Here is a 22,061-nt window from a genome sequence, read left to right as displayed (position 1 = left end):
CAATTATAAGACAGCTCCAGTCATGTTAGGGGGGAAATTAGGTTTCTTACTCTCCCTGGTTTGGCCAGACTGTAAATAAATCCATTTCCCTTCACCAATTTCTGATTCATAATTTTTTCAATACAGTGGAACCAAGATGCCATGCACCTCAATGTGGTGATATTTTATCTGTGTCCCCCAATAAAATTTATCTGAGGATCAGAGGAAAAAGCCAGCCACTCTATTAGACAATGAAGTCAGGCAATGGTAGCACATGCCTTTAATCCTATCATTTGGGAGGCCGGGATCTGTCTGGATTTCTGTGAGTTCAAGATCACACTGGGAACAGAGCCAGTCATGGTGGCACATGCCTTAAATTCCAACACTAGTTAACCATAAAGGTCTGGAGGTCTGTACAGACAGACAGGAAGTGACATCGCTGGGCAGGAAGAGGAAGTGATGTAGCTGGACAGAGAGAGCAAATGAGATAGCAGAACAAAAAGACATATAGGCATAGGTATACAGGAAGTAGGTTTCTTGGGAAACTGAGGTGTTGGTGAGGTGAAGTTAGCTTGTGGCTTTTCCTATTTCTCTGATCTTTCAGGTTTTCACCCCAATATCTGGCTCTGGGTTTTTTATTATAAGACTGTTTAGCAATTTGTCTACACCTAAACATTTGCCAAAATATTTGCAAATCATCGTAAAAATCTGAAAGAAAGAAATGAAGACCATCTTTAGAAAGCACTTGCTTATTTGAGAGCTTATTTGAGAGGCAGAGGCAGGTGGATCTCTGAGTTTGAGGCCAGCCTGGTCTACAGAGTTCCAGGACAGCTAGGGCTACACAGAGAAACCCTGTCTCAAAAAACCCAACCAACCAACCAACCAACTAAACAAACAAACAAACAACTGAAGCTGAGCTACATAAAGATGCCAATGGTACAATGGTACCATAATCACTCGTTCTTTATAGCAGAGAACTGAGCTTCTCACAATAGGCTGGGACAAATACCAGCTCTTCTCTGACATGATAAAGCATAAAAACCCCCAGAGTTTAAAACTAGAATAATGCTTGATTTTAAACTATGTTGCTGTTCCCAGTTCCCTATCTTAAGCAGCATTAAGGCTACAAGAGGAAGTAATCTCACAGTAGGTATTATGATGTCAGACATTCTATAACCTCTGAACTCTGCTTCTAGACTACTAGAGTTGCTGTTGCCTTGAGACTTTCACAACACATCTCTTGCCAGTGGAGCCAAAATGAAGGCTCTACTTTGGCTTTACTGTGTTTCGTGTTTTATTTCCTACTGTTGTGCAGGTAAGTCAGATACCTGGACATCCTTATCTATTCTTACTTCCCTTCTATGTCCAGAGACCATTCTCCTGTCTGTCTCATCCCTATTTTACTTCTCATCCTTTTCTGAACTAGTTTAACCCCCTTCTTCGGTGCCTCCTCTCATTCTCTTCTCCCTCATCTACATTTACATATCCTCTTCTATACTTTTTACTCCCTTCTCCTCTCTACCTCTACTTCCTGCCCTACCTTTTAAATTTCACTGCATCAGATAGACTATCTTTGCCTATCATTTTTTGTACAAACTTTATTTTCATTTGGTTTAAATGTACAATGAAAAGAGACAAAGCATCAGATTGTCGTCATGGTAGGAATATCACACATCTATGATGGCGGAATGTCTTTCTCTACGCTGTGAATATGTGTTTCTCTGATTGGTCGATAAATAAAGCCCTTTGGCCTATGGAAAGGCAGCTTAGAGGCAGGCGGGAAATTCAAAGGGAGAGACAGGAAGAAGGTGTGGGGGGGAGAGATGTCAGCAAGCCACCTAAGGAGCAACATGTAATGGGATGCAGGTAAAGCCATGGAACATATGGGGATACATAGATTAATAGTTATGGGTTAATTTAAGATAGAGCTAGCTAGCAAAAGGCTTTATCCATGGCCATGCAGTTATAATTAATATAAGTCTCTATGTGTTTACTTGGGTCTGAGTGGCCACGGACCAGGTGGGACACAGGAAAAACTTCAGCTACAAATGGTGTCTTTGATGTAGTCGAAGATTAGATAGTTATAATTTTCCTTGGTTATGATAAAAGATAAGTTAGATAAAAAACCTTGGACTGACAAAGGATAAATACAATATTTTAATTTTACAAAATACAAATAGACTAGATATTGTAACTGTAATTCTTGCTTGATAACTGTTTTGTTATATGTAATTTTAATAGGTTAAAGTTAAAACCTTCCTTTTGTTTAGACAGAAAAGGGGAGGTGATGGGGAATGTCTTTCTGTACACTGTGAATATGTGTTTCTCTGATTGGTTGATAAATAAAACCCTTTGGCCTATGGCAAGGCAGCTCAGAGGCAGGCGGGAAATTCAAAGGGAGAGACAGGAAGAAGGTGGGGGGGAGGGGGAGAGATGTCAGCAAGCCACCTAAGGAGCAACATGTAATGGGATGCAGGTAAAGCCATGGAATATATGGTGATACATAGATTAATAGTTATGGGCTAATTTAAGATAGAGCTAGCTAGCAAAAGGCTTTATCCAAGGCCATGCAGTTATAATTAATATAAGTCTCTGTGTGTTTACTTGGGTCTGAGCGGCCACGGACCAGGTGGGACACAGGAAAAACTTCAGCTACAAATGGTGTCTTTGATGTAGTCGAAGACTAGATAGTTTTAATCATAATTTTCCTTGGTTATGATAAAAGATAAATTAGATATGAAACCTTAGACTCACAAATATAGGATAGATAAAAAAATTTTCTTTAATTTTACAAAATACAAATAGACTAGATATTGTAACTGTAATTCTTGCTTGATAACTGTTTTGTTATATGTAATTTTTAACAGGTTAAAGTTAAAACCTTTTTTTTTGTTTAGACAGAAAAGGGGAGGTGATGGGGGAATGTCTTTCTGTACACTGTGAATATGTGTTTCTCTGATTGGTCGATAAATAAAGCCCTTTGGCCTATGGAAAGGCAGCTTAGAGGCAGGTGGGAAATTCAAAGGGAGAGAAGAAGGTTTGTGTGGGGGAGATGCTAGCAAGCCACCCAAGCAGCAACATGTAATGGGATGCAGGTAAAGCCATGGAACATTTGGTGATACATAGATTAATAGTTATGGGCTAATTTAAGATATAGAGCTAGCTAGTTAAAAACTTGAGCCATGGCTATGCAAGTTATAATACTGTAAGTCTCTGTGTGTTTACTTGGGGGATGCAAGTGGGAGAGATTTGTCCTGACTGCCGGCAGGCCAGGACACAGAAAATCTCCAGCTACACATCTACTCACACAGAAGAAATCACACACATGAAGGAAGTTAGGCCATATTGAATATGCAATGGAAACTTTCTAGCTGAATTTGAGTAGATTAACTAAAAAATTAGAAAGTTCATTAGTATTGAAAATGTTTTTAATGTTATCTTCATCCATCCCTATTCCTATCCTATCTCTTTTCAGTACCCCAAATACGGAGTCTGAATTTAGATTCATTGATTGAAAATCTACCATCATTGGATGCCTCCATTGATATACCATGGCTCGCATCTATGCCTGAAAATTGTCAGGGTATTGTCCTGACTCCATGGCTGATTCTTTCTACAGCTAACTGTCTAAAGAAATCGTGAGTAGGGGAAGAAAGAATGTTCTTGGGTCTTGGATAAGATTAAATGAGTTTTTCTTTTCAGGACTCCTGCTGGTGGATTATTTCAGAGAAACTCAATGAAGAAGATACTGATAAGAATCACTTTCTGGTACTGAAATCATGTAACTGGCTTGTTTTTGTTAACTAGCCAACATATTTTCTGTCTTCTCATACTTTATTTTTCCATTTCTTTCTCCTTCATGCATTCTATTGAAAATTAATTGACTATTCACCTTCGTCATGCTCAAAACTAAGTTCTGAGGAGTCATAGATGAAAGATATAGTCTCTAGGGAAGGAGAGATATCTCACCAGTTAAAACATGCATGTCACCAAGGCTGATGACCTGACTTTGAATGAGCTCCTGCAAGTTGCCCTCTGAGTGCCATGAACTTGCTGTAGCATGTACATAAAAATAAATGAATACATAAAAATAAATGAATACATAAAATAAATGAATACATAAAAATAAATGAATACATTAAAATAAATGAATAAATTAAAATAAATGAATTAATAACACAAAATAATTTTTTTAAGAGAAAAGACACAATCTCTATTCTTGAAGATATGTTAGTCTTTCATCAAAGATAAAGGAAGGTCTTTTGTGTCATCTGAAGAGAATGGATCTTATCACAAATACAAAAAAAAGAAATCGTTGTTTTAGGAATGGTAATATTACTAAGGTTATAACTAGGATTTGTCCATAATTATTTAATCTTATATCAATTCAGTTATAAAGTCTGGTTCATTTTTTCCTCTTTAATTCCTTTAGTCCTTTATCTTCATTCCCTATGGCCATTGCTTTAATTCAGATATTCATGGTGTTGATTCTAGAATACTTCAATACTGTTCTTGAATCTATCCTCTATATTCTTTTTAAAATAATATTTTAATTAATTTTTTGAGAATTTCATACAATACATTTTGACCATATCACCCTATCTACTTCCAGGTCCACCCCCACCTCCCTACCCACCCAGATTTATGTGCCTTTTCTCTCTCTCTCTTCATAAGATTCATGGAGTCCAAATTGTGTTGTTCAACTACTCCTGGATGTGGGGCCTGCCCCTGGGTATGGTCATCTTACCATTTAATAAAATTGACACTCCTCCCAGCAGCTATCAAATATCATTAGTTCCTTGGCTAAGGGTGAGTCTTCATGCCAACCTTTCCTCTTCCATGCTAGGACTTTTGTCTGGCTTGATCTTGCAAAGGTCCTATGTATGCTGTCACAATTGCTGTGACTTTATATATGTGACTTTGCTGTTGTGCCAGGAAAACATTATTTCTTTGAAGTCACCCACCACCTCTGGCTCTTATGATCTTTTTTGCCTTCTCTTCTGTGAAGATTTCTGACCCTTGGGATAGAGGTATGAAATAGATGTCACATTAATAGCTGAGCACTCTGCAGTTTCTTATCCTCTACATGTTGACCAGTTGTGGTTCATTGTTAAATGCCATCTTCACAAGAAGAAGCTTCTCTGATGAGAGTTTAGAGATGCACTGATATATGGATATATCAATAAGTTACTAGGAGAAGTTTTAATATTATGTCCATTTTAGCAGAATCATAGCAGTAGGTTTGTCAGGTATGGGTTCCATCTCATGGAACAGGCCTTACATATTATCAGAAAGTGGTTGGTTATCTTCACAACAATGAGTGGTGGGCATACCTTGCCAGAACAGTCATTATTATAGCTTAACAGGTTCACATCTGGGTGAGACTGATGATTACTTTCCTTCTCTGGTAGTGTGCATAGCAGCACCTTCCAGCACTATGAAAGATAGCCAGTAGGGATGAAGCTTCCAGGTGAGTATCAGCTCAATTTATCCATGTTTATGACTCAAGTATGTGGTATCTTCTACAATAGGATCATACCATCAACTTCTGGGGGTAACCAAGATCAATAGCAATAACTTGTAATATTTGGGGAACTATGGGACACCATTGGTCAACAACTCAAAAAGAGGTTACCAATTCCTGGTCCTGGGATTTTCTAATTTATAGCATATGGTGCCTAGTTGGAATATTGTCTCCCCTATTTTAGGGTAACCCAATTTAAGCTCTTTTTATATGTGTGTAAGTATTTATTTTAGGAAGCTTCTCCAGTAGCAAGTTTCCTATGGTTTTTCCAAAAATACCTTTGGTGTTAGTTATCCATTCCCATATCCTGTCATCCATCCTGCTTTCCCATCCCCAAGCCTATTTAACACTTCCTGTTCCATTATTTTCCTTTCCCCCTTTATAACACTATATTTATACTCCTTCCCTTGAAAGATTCCTTCCTCCCACCCCACCCCTGAGCCCCTACTAGTTTCCTAACGTCTATGGATATTCCAAACAAAACACACATGCCTAAAAATTCAAAGCTAAGAGCCACATGTAAGAGAAAACATGCAGTGTTTGTCTTTCTGGATCTGGGCTACCTCATCCAGGATGATGGTTTCCAGTTCCCATCCATTTACCTGAAAATTTTATAATTTCATTTCTCTTAACATCTGAATAACATTCCATTGTATAAATGTACTACATTTTCAGTATCCATTCACCAGTTGATGGACATTTAGGCTATTACCATTTCCTGGCTATTGTGAATAACAATGAACATGGATGAGTATCTCTGTAGTAAGATATGCAGTCCCTTGGGTATATATTAAGGAGTGATATAAATGGATTGGTGGTAGATCTATTTTCAATTTTTTGAGGAATCACCATACTGATTTCCATTGTGACTGCAGCAGTCTGTAATCCCACCAATAATGAATAAGCATTCTCCTTTTCCATATCCACACCAACCTCTGCTGTCATTGTTTTGAACTTGACCATTCCGTCTACAGCAATATGAAATCTCAAAATATTTTTTTATTCTTCTCTTATATATTACATCCTGATTAAAGTTTCCCCCTCCCTCGACTCATACCAGTCCCTCTCCCATCTCCCCTCTTCCCCCAGATCCACTCCTCCTTCATTTACCTTAAAAAAAAGAGCAGGCCCCCCAGGGATATCCACTGAACATGGCATAACAAGATTCAATAAGACTAGGCACAAACCCTCATATAAAGGCTGGGTGAGGCAACCAGTAGGAGGGAAAGAGTCCAAAGCTCAAGCCAAAGAGTCAGAAACACCCCTGGACTACCACTGTTGGGAGTCTCACAAGAACACCAAACTACACAACCATATCGTATATGCAGAAGACATAACTCAGACTCATATAGGATCCATGTTTGTCGCTTCAATCTCTATGAGCCCCTGAGTCCTTCTTAGTTGATTCTGTAGAATGTATTCTTATGGTGTCCACTACCCCTCTGGCTCCTACAATCCTTCCTCCCCTTCTTCTGCGGGGTTCCCCTGTGTTTAGCTGTGGGTCTCTGCATCTGCTGCCATCAGTTGCTGGATGATGCCTCTCTGATGACAATTGGTGTAGGTACTGATCAATAACTATAGCAGAATACAATTAAAAGTCATTTCATTGACTTTTTTTTGCCAGTGGTGTTTGGTTCTATCCTGGGTCTCTGGGCTGTCCTGCCTCTGGGTCCTGGCCATCCAGGCAGTGTCAGGCATGGGCTCCCTTGCATGGCGTGGGCCTCAAGTTGGACCAGTCATTTGTTGGCCACTCATACAAGTTCTATGCCACCATTACCCCAGCACATCTTGCAGGCAGGACAGATTGTAGGTCAAAGGTTTTGTGGCTGGGCTGATGTCCCAGACCTACTGCTAGGAGGCTTGCTTGGTTATGGAAGAAGTCCAGTTTGGACTCTGTATCCCTCATTACTAGGAGACTTCACTAGGGTCATGCTCATAGATTCCAGGGCGTTTCCACTGCAGTAGGTCTCTACATTGCTCTCCAGATGCCCCCAGTTCCAGTTGACTCTCCCAGTACTCTCTCCCTCCATCACCCCACCCCACCTGATCCCATCCATTTGCCTGAAAATTTCATGATGTCATTGTTTTTAATAGCTGAGTAATACTCTATACTGTGTAAATGTACCACATTTTCTTTATCCATTCTTCAGTTGAGGAGCATCTAGGTTGTTTCCAGTTCCTAGATATTATAAATAAAGCTGCAATGAACATAGTTCAGCAAGTGTTCTTGTGGTAGGATGGAACATCCTTTGGGTATATGCCCAAGAGTGGTATAGCTGAGTCTTGAGGTAAATCCATTCCCAATTTTCTGAGGTACCATCATATTGCTTTCCATAGTAGTTATACAAGTTTTCATGCCCACCAGAAATGGAGGCATGTTCCCCTTGCTTCACATCCTTACCAGCATGAGCTGATACTTGTGTTTTTTATCTTAGCCATTCTGATAGGTGTAAAATAGAATCTCAAAGTAGTTTTGATCTGAATTTCCCTGATAGCTAAGGATATTGAACATTTCTTTGTTTCTCAGCCATTTGAGATTCCTCTGTTGAAAATTCTGTTTAGATCTGTACCACAATTTTTAATTGGGTTATTTGGGGTTTTTTGATGTCTAGTTTCTTTTTATATTTTGGATATTAGCCCTCTTCCAGATGTGAAGTTGGTGAAAATCTTTTACCATCCTGTAGGCTGTCATTTTGTACTATTGACAGTGTCCTTTGCCTTACAGAAGGTTTTCAGTTTCATGTGGTCCCATTTATTGATTGTTGTTCTTAGTACCTTTGCTATCACTGTTCTGTTTAGGAAATAAAAACAAACAAACAAACATTTCACTGATCCCTCTGGCCAATGAACTGCTCCTCTACTAACCCTAGCATTTTCTCACACCTTTCATAGCTGTCTCATCTTCAGTTCCACTGTGTTTGTGCCACTTTGCTCTTCCTTCTTTCCCACCTCTCCATCACATATTCATTCACTGTAGTAGCATTGGGAGCTATGGTATGTTACACAGTTTACCTTTTTGCCCAAACAGCTTTCTTTGCAAATGTTCATTTCAGTGGTCATTGGTCTGGTTCAAGGCCTCTGGCTTCTGCTACAAAATCAATACTGGACCCTCACCAAGACTCCTCTCTGCTATCCTGCTGTTGCCCCAAGTCATGGAAATCTTGTGGTTATGGTTCTGCCATACCCATGCCACCAGAGTCAGCTCTTCTGCATCCATGCCATTAGGGACAGCTCTCCTGTGCCACCAGGGCCAGTTCTCACATGCCCACACCATTGTAGGTGCCACTCTATGGCAGCTGGAGAGGGGTGGGGTCAGCTCTCTGGCACACAAGCTGTATCAGTGCCCTGTGTGACTGTTAGTGAGCAGCCAGGTCATCTCAGCACTGTCCTTCAACATCAACATGGCCTCGGGTGGCAGCCCAAATCACAGATATCAGCGTGGCCTTTGGCGTTAACATGGACCACGGACATCAACACAGACACTGCTGCAGTAGGGCCATGAACTCAGCCATGGCCCTCGAGTACAGCTGAAGCCCAGACATCACATGGCCTGAGGTGGATTTTGGATTGATTGATTTCAACCCTCAGTTTGATTATTTACTGCCATCTACTCCTCTTGGTTGTGATTTCTTCTTTTGCTTCTAGAGTTTCATGTGTATGATTAAGTTGCTAATATGAGATCTCTCTGAATTTTTTATGTAGGCACTTGGTGCTATGAACTTGCTTTTAATAGTCTTCATTTTTCCTGTACATTTAGTGTTTTGATTATTATGTGTCATGGGGAATTTCTTTTCTCATCCTGTCTATCTAGTGTTCTGTATGCCTCTTGTACCTTGATATATATTTAATTCTATTATTTTGTTAAAAATATTTTCTGTACCTTTGAACAGGCTTTCTGACCTACTATTCACAGATTTGGTCTTTTCCCAGTGTCTCAGATTTCCTGGTTTTGTGTGTGGAATTTTTAGATTTAACATTTTATTTGACTGAGGCATATATTTATTCTACCTTCTTTTCAATGCCTGAGATTCTCTCTTTCAGAGATTCTCTCTTGTACTATTTTGGTGAGGTTTATATCTGAGGTTTTTGTTTTTACTTCCTAAGTTTTTCATTTCCAGTTTTGTAGTCAGACTTTTTCGATGAGACTATCATCTCCCCAATAATGACATGGAGATACATTATTAACTATGAAAACTCAGCCAATATTAGGCTTGTCTCTAAGTAGCTCTTATAACTGAAATTAACCCATCTCTTTTTAATCTATTTTCTTTTATGTGGCTTGGTTACCTTTACTCTGTATTGCCTATGCTGCTTCTTCTGCTTCTCTGTGTCTCCACCCTTCTTCTTCCCAGCATCCTCTGTTCCTAAAGTCCTGCCTAGTTATTGGCCATTCAGCTTTTTATTAAATCAATCAGAGTGACACATCTTCACAGTGTACAAAAAGATTATTCTGCATCACAGTTCTATCTTAGTTTGGGTTTTCTTTAGTGATTCTATTTCTGCTTTCATGTCTTGACCTATTTTTCATTATTCTGTTCCACTGTTTGTTTGTGTTTTCATAGACTTCATTAAGGGATTTATTCATATCCTCTTTCAGGTCCTTGAAGCATATTCATAATAGCTATTTTGAAGTCCTTGTCTTGTCCCTGCATTTCTTAGAGCCTACTGTAATAGTGTTACTGTGGTCTGGTGGAGGCATATTGTCTTGGTTGTTAGTGTTTGTGCTTTTGTGCTGGTGTCTAGGAATCTGGGGTGAGGATGATTGAGGTGATTCTAGGAGTTGATATTTGGTCTTGTCTTTGTTGGGTGGGTGTTACATTTCTTGGTTTCTGTTATCCTCCCTGGATATTAGGGAAGTGTGGTGGCTGTGGGTTCCATGGTAGAGAGTGCTTTTTCATGTCAGCTGGTGGCAAAAAGGAATGGAGGTGGGCTTAGAGGGGCTTCAGAAAAGAGATAAGAGGATCCTGCCTACACCAAGAGGCAGGGTCCCTGGAAATTGCAGGTGTGGTGGGAAAAGGGGATTTTTAAAAGTAAAGTGCAGTGAGACAAATAATAATTTGGAGAGAAAGAGGTAAATGGGCAAGGGTGACTTTTGGTTTGAACCAGTAATTGGACTCCCCAGTGAATAGAGTTGAGGAGGGAAATGAGGCACCTGTAAGTAAGTTGTTACTAGGCTCAGGGTGAGAATAGAGAGATCATAATGGAGGACAGGAAGGTTAGTGTGAATAACTTACCCGAGTCCCTGCCAGGTTTGTCCATTGGGGGTCCTGGTTAGAAAGTGTTTTGAGATATCAGGGGTGAACTTAAAGGAATGGAGATAGGATAGAGTCGGGGGTGGAGAGGGTAGAGAAAGACCATAGGAAGGAGGAGGTTTGGTGGAGTCTCCAGGGAATGGAGGGAGGGTAGGAGGACAGGCCCCTGCAAGCATGCTGCTACAGGGATGGGGGTGAGACTGGAGAGATTTTTTACAGAGGACAGGAAGAAAAGTAAAACACATCACCTGCCTGTGTCCAGGACCAGTGTGTCCACTGGGGGCCCCAGGTAGAAAGTGTGTCTAGGTATCAGTGGCTGACAGAAGGCTGGGGGTTCAAAGTAAGTTCAGTGGAGTCCCCAGGGATTGAAGGTAGGGTGGGATGAGAGGCACTTACAAGCAGTCTGCTACAGAGTTAGAGATGGGACTGGAGAGATTGTAGTGGAGGACAGAAAGGAGAGTAGAAACTGCTTATGAATCCCAGACTCTTGTGGACACTGGTGATCCCAGGTAGAGAGTTTGGGCTTATTTTTCAACTTGGAGAATGTTAAATCTGAAACAAAGTTTGAATAGGCAGTCCTTCTCTTCTCAATTTATGAGATTCACTAAGATCCAAGCATACAAAACAATTTTTTGAGAATCAGATAGTTGGTAGTAGAGCTGTAGAAATGTAAAGAAACCAAGGGCCACGGTGTGGCTTGGAATTAAGATAATGTCATATAAATGAAAAAACTAGGCTATTTTATAACTTTGAATTTGATGTATGATGCCAAACAATGCCTTTCATAAGAAATTATATGGATAATCATTTATTGCTATCAATTAAATTGTGGCATATCCTTCTCTTACCCTAGGAAACTGTCACACCTGGACATTTCAGGAGTGAATGACCCAGAAAGCATCCCACATGGCCAAAAAATCTGTCTCCATCCCAAGTTTGATCCTCAGGATGAAAATGACCCAATAAAAGCAGATATTGGCCTGATCATTCTGGAAGAGCCCCTCTATGGGGATGAAATACCACTGTCTCAGTCCCCTAATATATCTCTGAAGGGCTGTTCCAAGTGCCAATACAGAAACTGTGATGTGTATCAATACCAAAGTAAGTAAAAGGAGTCAAGGGACACTATTTTGTGATTTTGGCTCTGGTCCTATGACTCATTTTCTAAAGAAATGCAGTCTCTGACATGGGAAGACTAATCTAGAGGAAATAGTGGAGATCCTTAAGTCCATATCACCTCAGTCCAGTGAGACATAAACTTGAAGTGTAATGAAGGAATGGAATATGCCTGGGGTTGTCTCAACTCTTGTTACAGAACTATGTCTATACCCAGGTATTTTAACTACTTTTCTTGTTGCTGTGAAAGATCTAATAGAGATTATTTGAGACAGGATAGATTTCTTTTGACTCATGTTTTCAGAAAGTTCTATATATGGCTGCTTGTCCCCATGTACTGGGCAGAACACTAGCAATTGGAGCATGTGGTAGAGGCTGTTCTTCACTTCTTGGTGTTCAAGAAGTAGAGAGAAGGGACAAAAGTATGTCCCCAGTTAACTACCACTCCAACTAGGGTTCACTTCATACCTTTAAACATATCTCAACACTGCTATCATATTCAAGTGATTAATTCATTGTTTTGTTAAGAGTGGTCATTAGCTAGATGTTTGAAAATGCTATAAGACATACCCAGAGTTGGGCTTTACTTAGGTACTCCAAAGTGTTTCTTTTGTTGTTGTTGTTTTTCTGAGACAGGCATTCTCAGAAAACAGATGTGTAATGTGTAACAGGCCTGGCCATCCTGGAACTCATTTTGGCGACCAAGCTGGCCTCTAACTCACAGAGATCTGCTTGTCTCTGCCTCCTGAGCGCTAAGATTAAAGGTGTGCGCCACCACACCCTGCAATCCAAGGTGTTTCTTAATCCAATCAAATTGATAATCAAGACTAATCATCACAATAGGGTAAGGAAGGTGGGAATGGTTCAGAAAATCCAAGGTAAGGAAATGTCTAAAGAGAGGAGAGAAAGGAAAGGGGAAAGTTGGGGGAAAGAAAGGAAGAGAAAGGAGAATGTCTTGGGAAGATTATGTGGTTGAATTGAGAGTGGCGACAAACCAAAGTCAGAGAACGGGTGTTTTGGATCTCAGCATTATCCCTTATGTATGCCTTTAGGTAGCAAGAAGCTTGGAACCACCAGAGTAAAGAAGATATCTGTGCAGCTGCTGGACTTCTCAACATGTCACCATCAGCATTCATATCTAGAGAAGAGTGAGGGCATGTGCATTCAGAGTCAACCACGGGAAGATTGCTGGGTAATCATACACCAGAGCAATATTAAGAACAGGAAGGAAACGTAAAAATGTAGAATTCTGTAGATATGCAAGTAAATGTTCAATAACAGGACATAAGGAAGTTAGCGCCAGGCAAATATGCGAATCTGGGACATTTCATTGTATATTTGAGAGGCATAGAGTTTACCACAAGGAAGGCTTTAGGTACAAATGAGAAACACACACACAAAAAAAGAATCAATGAATACACACATACATGTTGTCTTTCTGTTTCTAATTTTATTAGAGTTTCTCAGTAGGTACCATAATGAACACAGTATGGCTCAGACTTAACTGTGGAGAGGTTTAAAAGGTACAGGCGCAACTCACTCCACCTATTCATGTAGAAAAGCTATATAAAATAAAGCCTCATGCAGGATAAGTTTTAGGTACCAGTATATCTTGGACAACTTGAAATCACATACACAAATACTGGTGAACAGACTTCAAGGGAAGCAATAACTTGAACTGTGGAGATCTGGACTGAGTTACTAAATGATATGATCAGCCTTGAATGCTAAGTCTTGAGAGATGAGAAGTAATTTAAGCAAGAATAGATGCAATATTGTTCAAAATTGTTTCAAATTGAGATGAGGAAATAGCACATGAAAAGTTACAGAGTTAATACCTAGGTTTCATGGTGGATAATTGCAAGGGATGAGATGAATACCAGTACCATTTCTAAATATCGAATATCAGGCCTCATGTTAGTTTCTAGAAACACATGGTTGCAAAAGAACTTCAGGTAAGCAGTTAGGGGACTGCTGTTCATTTGGTGAGATAGAAAAGAAACATCTGAGACCAGTCCTTAGAATGTCAGTCTGATAGGGGAGATAAAGGAGCCAGAGTGCTCACAAACATCAGAGGGCTTACAGTAGAATGGAGGTTTGCTAGAAAAAAAAATCATCCATGGTCCCAGCACCAGAGTTCACATTCTTATTCAGAAGGCAGAGAATAGTAGCCCAGGCGGACAAGTATAATAGATACCTGCACAGTATGAAATTAGCACTGAGAGTAAAAAGGAAGGCTAATTTAAAGTGTGTTGAAGTTAATATTTCAACTACTATTTAAAGAAAAGTAGCGATTTATCAAATTGGATAAGAAGTATAAAATGAAGTGATGGCATTTAGGTCATAGGGAGCAGAATATGACAAGTCTGGAAAATGTAAAAATGCCTTGATTTGGGGGCAAAAGTGGAGTACAAGGGAGGAGAGAAGTGAGAGACAAATAATCACTGGACAGATTATGAATGTGTTATTACCTTATTAACACAAGCATACTGTATTATTTAGAGAATGGGGGGCCATGCAAAGATTTTGACAAGAGAAATGGCATGACAAAGTTTATATTTTGAAGTTTACTCATAGCGGGTGTGAAAATGCCCTAAAAGGGAAGGCTTGTTGAAGAAATGCAAAACAACAGTTATGATGAGTATTTATGCACTCTTCATTCTTACATAGTAACCTTATCTGAACTAGGGTAATAGTAGTGAGGATAGGGTGGTTCATGTTCTCATGAGTTTATCCATTTTTGAATGGTGATCAAGAATAAGTAAATAATACAAGTGCTATTTAAATATTTTGAGTAAAATACACCAGGACAATAAATGTAGAACAGGGCTTATTATAACCTTTAATTCTGCATGGAGTCTGAAATAACTGGATGGACTCTAAAGACAGTATTAGCCTAAAATACTTGCAACACAAGATAGACTAAGAATTTTCGTTTATATAATCCTGTTCAATAGGATTAGGTAATCAGGAAAGACATTTGTTAAAAAAATAAAAGTGTTTGAAAGGAGTTGTGGAAGAAGTGATGAAGGAAGTCATTTGGATATCAGACCAATGTTACAAGTATAGGGTAGAGGAAAAGCCAGTACAATGATTTTGATGTGGATATATTTATCAGAAAGGAGAGGCCAGGTGGTTATAGTATCCTAGTCAAGCCAACAGCAGTAGGTGATATCAAGGTGGTAACAAGGGTTTCAAAGGTCTTATAAGCTATCATAAAAACTAATCTTTTAACATTGTTAAGACTTGGAAGCACTCACCGGAGGGTTTTTAAGCAGAAAGATGTACTGGTCTTTCTTAGATTTTAAGAGGATAAGTTTGGATGTTGTATTAAAATCAGATGTAAGAAGGACAAGAGCATGCCTTTTCACAAGGATACTATATGTTTTATCAACAATAGTAGCATCCCTAGATAAGAAAATTATTTAATTTAATTATTAAAATACATTTTTTGGAAATTATTTAAAATATCAGAATCATTATTTGTTGATAGACTGGTAAGATATGTGGAAGAAGGAGAGGCACTGAGAATGATTTCAAAGTTTTTTTTTTTAATTTTAAAACTTGAACGTTGGAAAAGCAGTTGTAACTGTTACTAGAAAAGCAGCAAAGGGAAGATTTTGTATGAAAAAGATAATTGGTTTGGTTCTTTTCTGACTTAACATTAAGTTTAGTATAACTTTTAGAAATCCAAATTCAGTGCTGATAAAGTGGTTGGTTGTAGGAATCTGAAAATTTGTAATTAGTACCAACACTTGCTATATTCTCTTATCATATACTTCAACTGTATGTGACCATGTCTTACATTGGTAATTTCTGGGAGCTGCTTGATAATGAAATTATTTGAATTTTTCCCTTCTTCCTCATATAGTATATGAATTGTATGCACAGTAGACTGCGTAAGTGACACATATTTCTTGGTTTTCTTATTCAGATACAAAGAGCCAGTCCTGTTCTATGTTTCCTAAAGAACCACTGGGAACTCGTGGGCCTTGTACATAAGACATCAAGGATATGTCAAAATCCCACCGTCATCGTTAGAACAGCTCACTACTTTGCCTGGATGAAACGATTCATCAAGGCATCTAAAAAGCTACTAAATCCTACTTCCTCCTTACGCTGTAGGACATTGCAGGAAAACGAGCATGTTCCCCAAATCAAACACAGCCATAATTATATCCCAACCATGGCCTCACCTAATACCTCGTTGATGTCCTTGCAAGAAAACCTAGGCATTTCTCCACAAACCAAACATATCAACAATCTCCCTCAGATCTTTAATTTTAGTGATGTGAATTATTTTACTGATGGTCATAAATTGTTCCTTGATAAAAGCCAGACCCCACAAGCTGTCAGATTTGCAGCTGAGCAATTGAAACCATTTCCTGTTGCCAGACTTCCAGAAAATTTTGGACAGAATTTAATTCAGGTTACCCCTCCACCTAATACAGGCAGTTTTCATAAATACCCATTATCTCAGCTTATTTCGGACACAGCTATGCCATATACTTCTCCTAAGACCGATAGTGCTAAACCCTTGGGTCTTGCAGCCAATAATCCTGATAAGTCTTTTGATAAAATCATGGCAGATGTAATTAAACAATGGAGTCCATCTGCAGATGATGAAGTGGAGCCTGTACGTTTCCACGATACTAGTACAACCGATGAATCTTGGACAGAAAATGCTGATTTAGATGAATACAAAAACATTTTGAAAGGCATGGAAAACATATCTCAGAATCAAAACATGACTCAGGACAACTCAGCTCCAAAATTTCATTTATCTGAAAAAAAGGGACCCTGGGATTTCTTTCCTATTAATCAAACGGGTCTGCCCATGGAGTCTTATGAAAATAGAACTATTCTCCAACCAAGTGGTACAATTAAGGCCTGGAATTCTTCTTCTGACTATAATGCAAATTCTCATGATCAATCAGTTATTGACTCACTAAAAACTCAGAATCATTCTGTGTCTGATGCAGATAGATTCCAGATTGTACCATTGGCTAACATAGGTATACCCCCAACTTCTACAGCAGTTACCGATGCATCTTCACCTGCTGATCTTGAGACTACAAACCCTCCACACCAAATTCCATACAGCACACTACCAACACAAGATCAGTCTTCCTTTAAGGACATGATACAGCCTATAGCTGAAATTCAACCCTAACTACAAGCTGAATCTGAAAGAGCTGGACATCAGAGCATTCTTAAAGTATCAGTAATGTGAAGTAACATAGCAGAATTTCTTGTCTATATTGAAACTCATATATTTATGGAAATAAGTTACCTTTACTCCCTTGGAACAATTTATGACCTCATTTAAAATGTCATTTGTCCTAATGGAGAATTATGTAACACTCATCTCTTTTCAAAATGTCAAAATAAAAACAAATTAAAAAGCAAGTACATTTCTTGTTAATGAGATCTTGTTTTGTGCTGGAGTTTGTAATTTTTAAGAGGATTAGTCTTTTTACATGTGGATAAATTTGATGTTTTGAAGACTTACAAGTTGAAAAAAAATTATTCCAAGATAACTGAAGAGTTACACTGTTTAAAAACACCATAAAAAGAAGTTACCAGTGCTACATTTTTCCTAAATTGTAAAAATTTTGAAAAACTGTAGCACAACATCATAATAAGAATATTAACATAGATACAATTCATCCACCTTAGTTCATAATTTTTATGTTTTATTTGTACTCAACTGTATGTTTGTTATGCAATTTTCAATGCATATAATTTCATGAATACATCTCCATAGTCATGAGATATAATAGTTCTAGTACCATAAAAATTCCTCATGTTACCATTTTATAGTCATATTTACTGCCTTCTCACAAGAACCTTATCACTTATCCTTAGTAGGCATTAATATGTTCTCTATCACAAGAATTATCATTTTGAGAATGTTATGATAGGAACCATATGGTATGTAATCTTTTGTAACTGACTTTTTTCATTCAGCATAACTTCCTTACTATTTATATAAGTTAATGCTTGTACCAGTAATTATTTTAAATCATGTCATTATGTTAGAAGGTGTGGATGTATCACTATTTCTCTATCCAATCACTGAAGGTATCTGGATTATTTCTGTTTTTTTATTATTGCAAATGTTTTCTATGGACATTAATATGCAGTATTTGTGTGAACACAAAGCTTATCTTTTCTAGGATCAAGATTCCCGGTTGACTCATATTAGTTTCTTTTCCTGTTGCTGTGATAAAAACATTCTGACAAGAATAACTTAAGGGAGAAGGGTTTATTCTAGATCATAGTTCAGATTATAGTTCATTGTGGTGAAGTCAGAGCTGTAGAATCTTGAAGGAACTTGTCATATTCCATCCACAACCAGGAAAAATGCGTGCTAGTGCTCAGCACACTTTCTCCATTGTATACAATCCATATCTCTTGCCAGGGAATGGTCTCACCCACAAGTTACATGGTTCTTCCCACAATAATACAACCAAAATATCCTTCCACTGGCATACCCAGATGCCCATCTCTCAGGTGATTTCAAATGCTGTCAAATTGACAACTAATACTAACCATCACAACCAGTGATTACATATTGGAATTTTGATTTATCTAATAATAGATTCATGTACAATTATAAAAAATAATAGAGAGATACCATGAGAAGTTTCCTCACTGTCCCTCAATAGTAATACTTTGTAACATTATAGCATAGATAACAAACAGGATGTGGCCATAACCCTATGACGATTCTGTTAAGGTAACATATCCTAAAAGACGGTGTGGTGGTTTGAATAGGAATGGCCTCCATAGGCTCATATATTTGAATGCTTACTCTTTAGGGAGTGGAACTCTTTGAAAGGATTAGAAGGATTAGGAGGTGTGGCCCTGTTGGAGGAATTGTGTCACTGAGGTTTCTAAGCCCAATCTCTCTCCCCTGCTGCCTTTCAGTTACTTCTCCACCACTGTGTCTGCTTGTATACCTCCATGCTTCCTGCCATAATGATAAAGGATTAAGACTCTGAAACTTTAAGTGAGCCCCCAACTAAATGCTTTCTTTTATAAGAGTTGCCTTGGTCATGGTGTCTTTTCACAGCAATAGAGCAGTAGCCAAGAAGAGGGTTTTAAAACTTGTTAAAGCTACACAGAGAAACCCTGTCTTGAAAAACCAAAAAAAAAAAACACTTGTTATATTGTAGTAATACATGGCATGTATATACATAATGTGTTTAACAATTCAGTCATTGAATAGATATAAAAATTACATCAAGTTCTTGCTTATATGTGCTAAACTGCTAAAAATTCATTCACAGGATTATGTGTAAATGTAACTTTATTCCCTTGGGAAGATCCAAAACTGAAATTTGAGTCATATGGCAATAATAAAACAATGAGAAATTTAGTATTGTAAGAAACTGCCCAACTGCTAAAGAAAAAAAAATAACCAAATTATATATGAAAAGAAATGGCAAGGTCAGTAAACTGACACGATGACTATATCTAGCACAACCATAGCCTAGGAAATGAAGCACTAAGAATGGCAAACTGCCAAAGTCCCCTTGTTAGGTGTTACATTAACACCAATGAAATGATCTAGTTAAGAGGGAAAGAGGAGAAGCATTTTAAGAAAGAAAAACCAAACCACTGCATCTGTAAGATGAACTTCAGTTTCAAAGATACAAATATGTTGAAAATGAAAATGGTGTACCACCAACAACCACAATAGATCTAGAATATCTTTCATAACACTACATACAGAAGATTTTTAAGAGCAAGTATGGCTATTAGAAATATATTTTTAAGTTTTTATTTTTGAGACTGTAATACAGTTTAATTTCTCTTTTTCCTTTCTGTACTTTGAATCCTTCCTTGCTATCATCAAATTCATGGGCTCTTTTTTTCACTAACTTATTACATGAATATATATATATATATATATATATATATATATATATATATTCCTAAATAGAACCTACTTGGTCTGTATAATGTCACTTGTATGCATGTTTTCAGGGCTGACCATTTGGTATTGGATAACCAGTTGGTGTGCTCTCCCTGGGGAAGACGATTTCGCCTACTCTCAGCTTTCCTTAGTTGCCTGTAGTTCTTTGTTGAAGGTTGAGGCCTTTTGGGCTTTTCCTTATCCAAAGGCATATCTACTGGTATTATCTCTATTTAGCTCATGTTTAGGAGGTCCTGTTGGTGAGAGTTTATGGTGTAGCTTCTAACATTACTAAAGGACAAAATCTACAGCAAATGCCCTGATTCTCTGGCTCTTACAATCTTTTCTCCTCTTCTGTAATCTTCTCTGAAACTTAGGTGTGGGGATTATATTGTAGATGTATGCATCCTTTGGGACTGGGTTCCATAACTCTGAATTTTGATTGATTGTGGTTTTCTGTAGTGGTCTCCATCTGTTGAAAAGACAAGTTTCCTTAATGAGGGGTAAAGACTTCGTTTATCTGTGGGTATGAGGAAAAATGTTTAGATTGTTGTTAGGGGTAACGGCGGTTTATTAAATTAGTGTTGTTGGTTCTTCTCCAATATCCATGACTTCACTGGCATCGACTAGTTAGCTAGCTTTCCAGTACCAACATGATTTCCTTTTTGTTGAGTGGGTCTGGAGTCCAATTAGAAAGCTGTTGGCTACCAACAAGGTACGCATGACACTGCTGCACCCTTAGGGTAATTGTACCACACTGGTCATTGATGTGGTTCATAGGTGTCATAGCTGAGTAAGGCTATTTGTTGCTTCCCTTCTGGTACCATGAAAGCCAGTCCTCACGGATGGGGCATTCAGGTCATTTCCTGCTCAGGAGGGTCTCTGGGCCCTGTGTCTGAAGTGCATGGTGTCTTTAGCAATCTGAGGTGTAACCAAAGGCAACAGCAATAGGCTGTATGCTTTGGGAATCTCTTGAACAGCTCTGACCAACAATTTAAAAGTGGACTTCTTGTGCCTGGTATCAGATTTTTTTTTTTTAGGTAGTCTTTTGCTCTTGGAGGGAGCTCTATCAGGCAAGACAAGAAAAGTTCATTAATTGTGCGGGGGAAGATGTAGCAGCCTCTTCTCCGAACCACCCCTTTGCCTCCGGACTTCTCTGGGGCCAGCACCCGCCTGACCTGGGGTCCGGGGCCACGGGCTCAGTCGACGACCATGGGCTCAGTGTCCAACCAGCTGAGGTGGCTGTGCCAAGGCAGCGGAGAAGGCGCCCGAGAAGGCGCCCACTGACGCGGCCCCGGCGGCAGACAAGCCGCAGCTGCTGCACGGGGCGGCATCTGTAAGTGGTTCAACATACGCATGGGGTTCTGTAAGTGGTTCAACGTGTGCATGGGGTTCGGCTTCCTGTCCATGACCGCCCACGCTGGGGTCGCGTTCGATCCCCCGGTGGACGTCTTTGTGCACCAGAGTAAGCTGCACATGGAAGATTTCCAGAGCCTCAAGGAGGGCGAGGCGGTCGAGTTCACTTTCAAGAACTCTGCCAAGGGTCTGGAATCCATCCGTGTCACTGGCCCTGGTGGAGTGTTCTGTATTGGGAGTGAGCGGCGGCCAAAGGGGAAGAACACACAGAAACGAAGATGTAAAGGCGACAGGTGCTATAACTGTGGTGCTCTAGACCACCATGCCAAGGAATGCATCAACCATATGGTGGCCTCATGTCCAGTGAAGGCCCAGCAGGCCCCCACTTCTCAGGGGAAGCCTGCCTACTTCCGGGAGGAAGAGGAAGAGGAAGAGATCCACAGCCCTACCCTACTCCCAGAAGCCCAGAATTGAGGCCCAGGAGTGGGGGCTATTCTTTTGTTATTGGGGAGTTTCAAGGAGGAGGCATCAATTGGCAGAATGGAGAAAGTGGGATGGGGTGGGTTGCGGGTAGCTGGCATTGCCATGTTTCTCAGGCCGGGGTTCCCAGTATCACCCTGTCTTCCCTTGGTGGGGGGAAAGGGAGAGTCAATGGAAACTCCAACCATGCTTTATCTACATGCAAGGGAAGGAACCTGCATGCCTTAGCTGAGGCTTGAACCCACAACGACATGCTTTTGAAAGTGGCTGGGGCCGGGCGGTGGTGGCGCACGCCTTTAATCCCAGCACTCGGGAGGCAGAGGCAGGTGGATCTCTGTGAGTTCGAGGCCAGCCTGGACTACCAAGTGAGTTCCAGGAAAGGCACAAAGCTACACAGAGAAACCCTGTCTCAAAAAACCGGAAAAAAAAA

The 22,061-nt window shown here is 39.4% G+C and overlaps 1 protein-coding gene and 1 pseudogene across 1 annotated transcript; both read left to right on the top strand.

Annotated features, from left to right (window-relative positions):
* Positions 1-1,236: 1,236 nt before the first annotated feature.
* On the top strand, positions 1,237-16,466 carry LOC128115058 (uncharacterized). The gene is made up of 6 exons (XM_052745628.1): positions 1,237-1,294; positions 3,455-3,617; positions 11,609-11,856; positions 12,924-13,063; positions 15,806-15,952; positions 16,422-16,466. The coding sequence occupies exons 1-6, from the start codon at positions 1,237-1,239 to the stop codon at positions 16,464-16,466; spliced, it is 801 nt and encodes a 266-aa protein (XP_052601588.1).
* Positions 16,467-21,007: 4,541 nt separating this feature from the next.
* On the top strand, positions 21,008-21,625 carry LOC128115055 (protein lin-28 homolog A-like; annotated as a pseudogene).
* Positions 21,626-22,061: the final 436 nt, after the last annotated feature.

This window comes from Peromyscus californicus, unplaced genomic scaffold (assembly GCF_007827085.1).
Source record: "Peromyscus californicus insignis strain IS unplaced genomic scaffold, ASM782708v3 Scaffold_10__1_contigs__length_136768540, whole genome shotgun sequence".
Classification (NCBI taxonomy): Eukaryota; Metazoa; Chordata; class Mammalia; order Rodentia; family Cricetidae; genus Peromyscus; species Peromyscus californicus.
The sequence above is the reverse complement of the archived record's forward strand: the minus strand, read 5'-3'. Positions and strand labels throughout refer to the sequence as shown.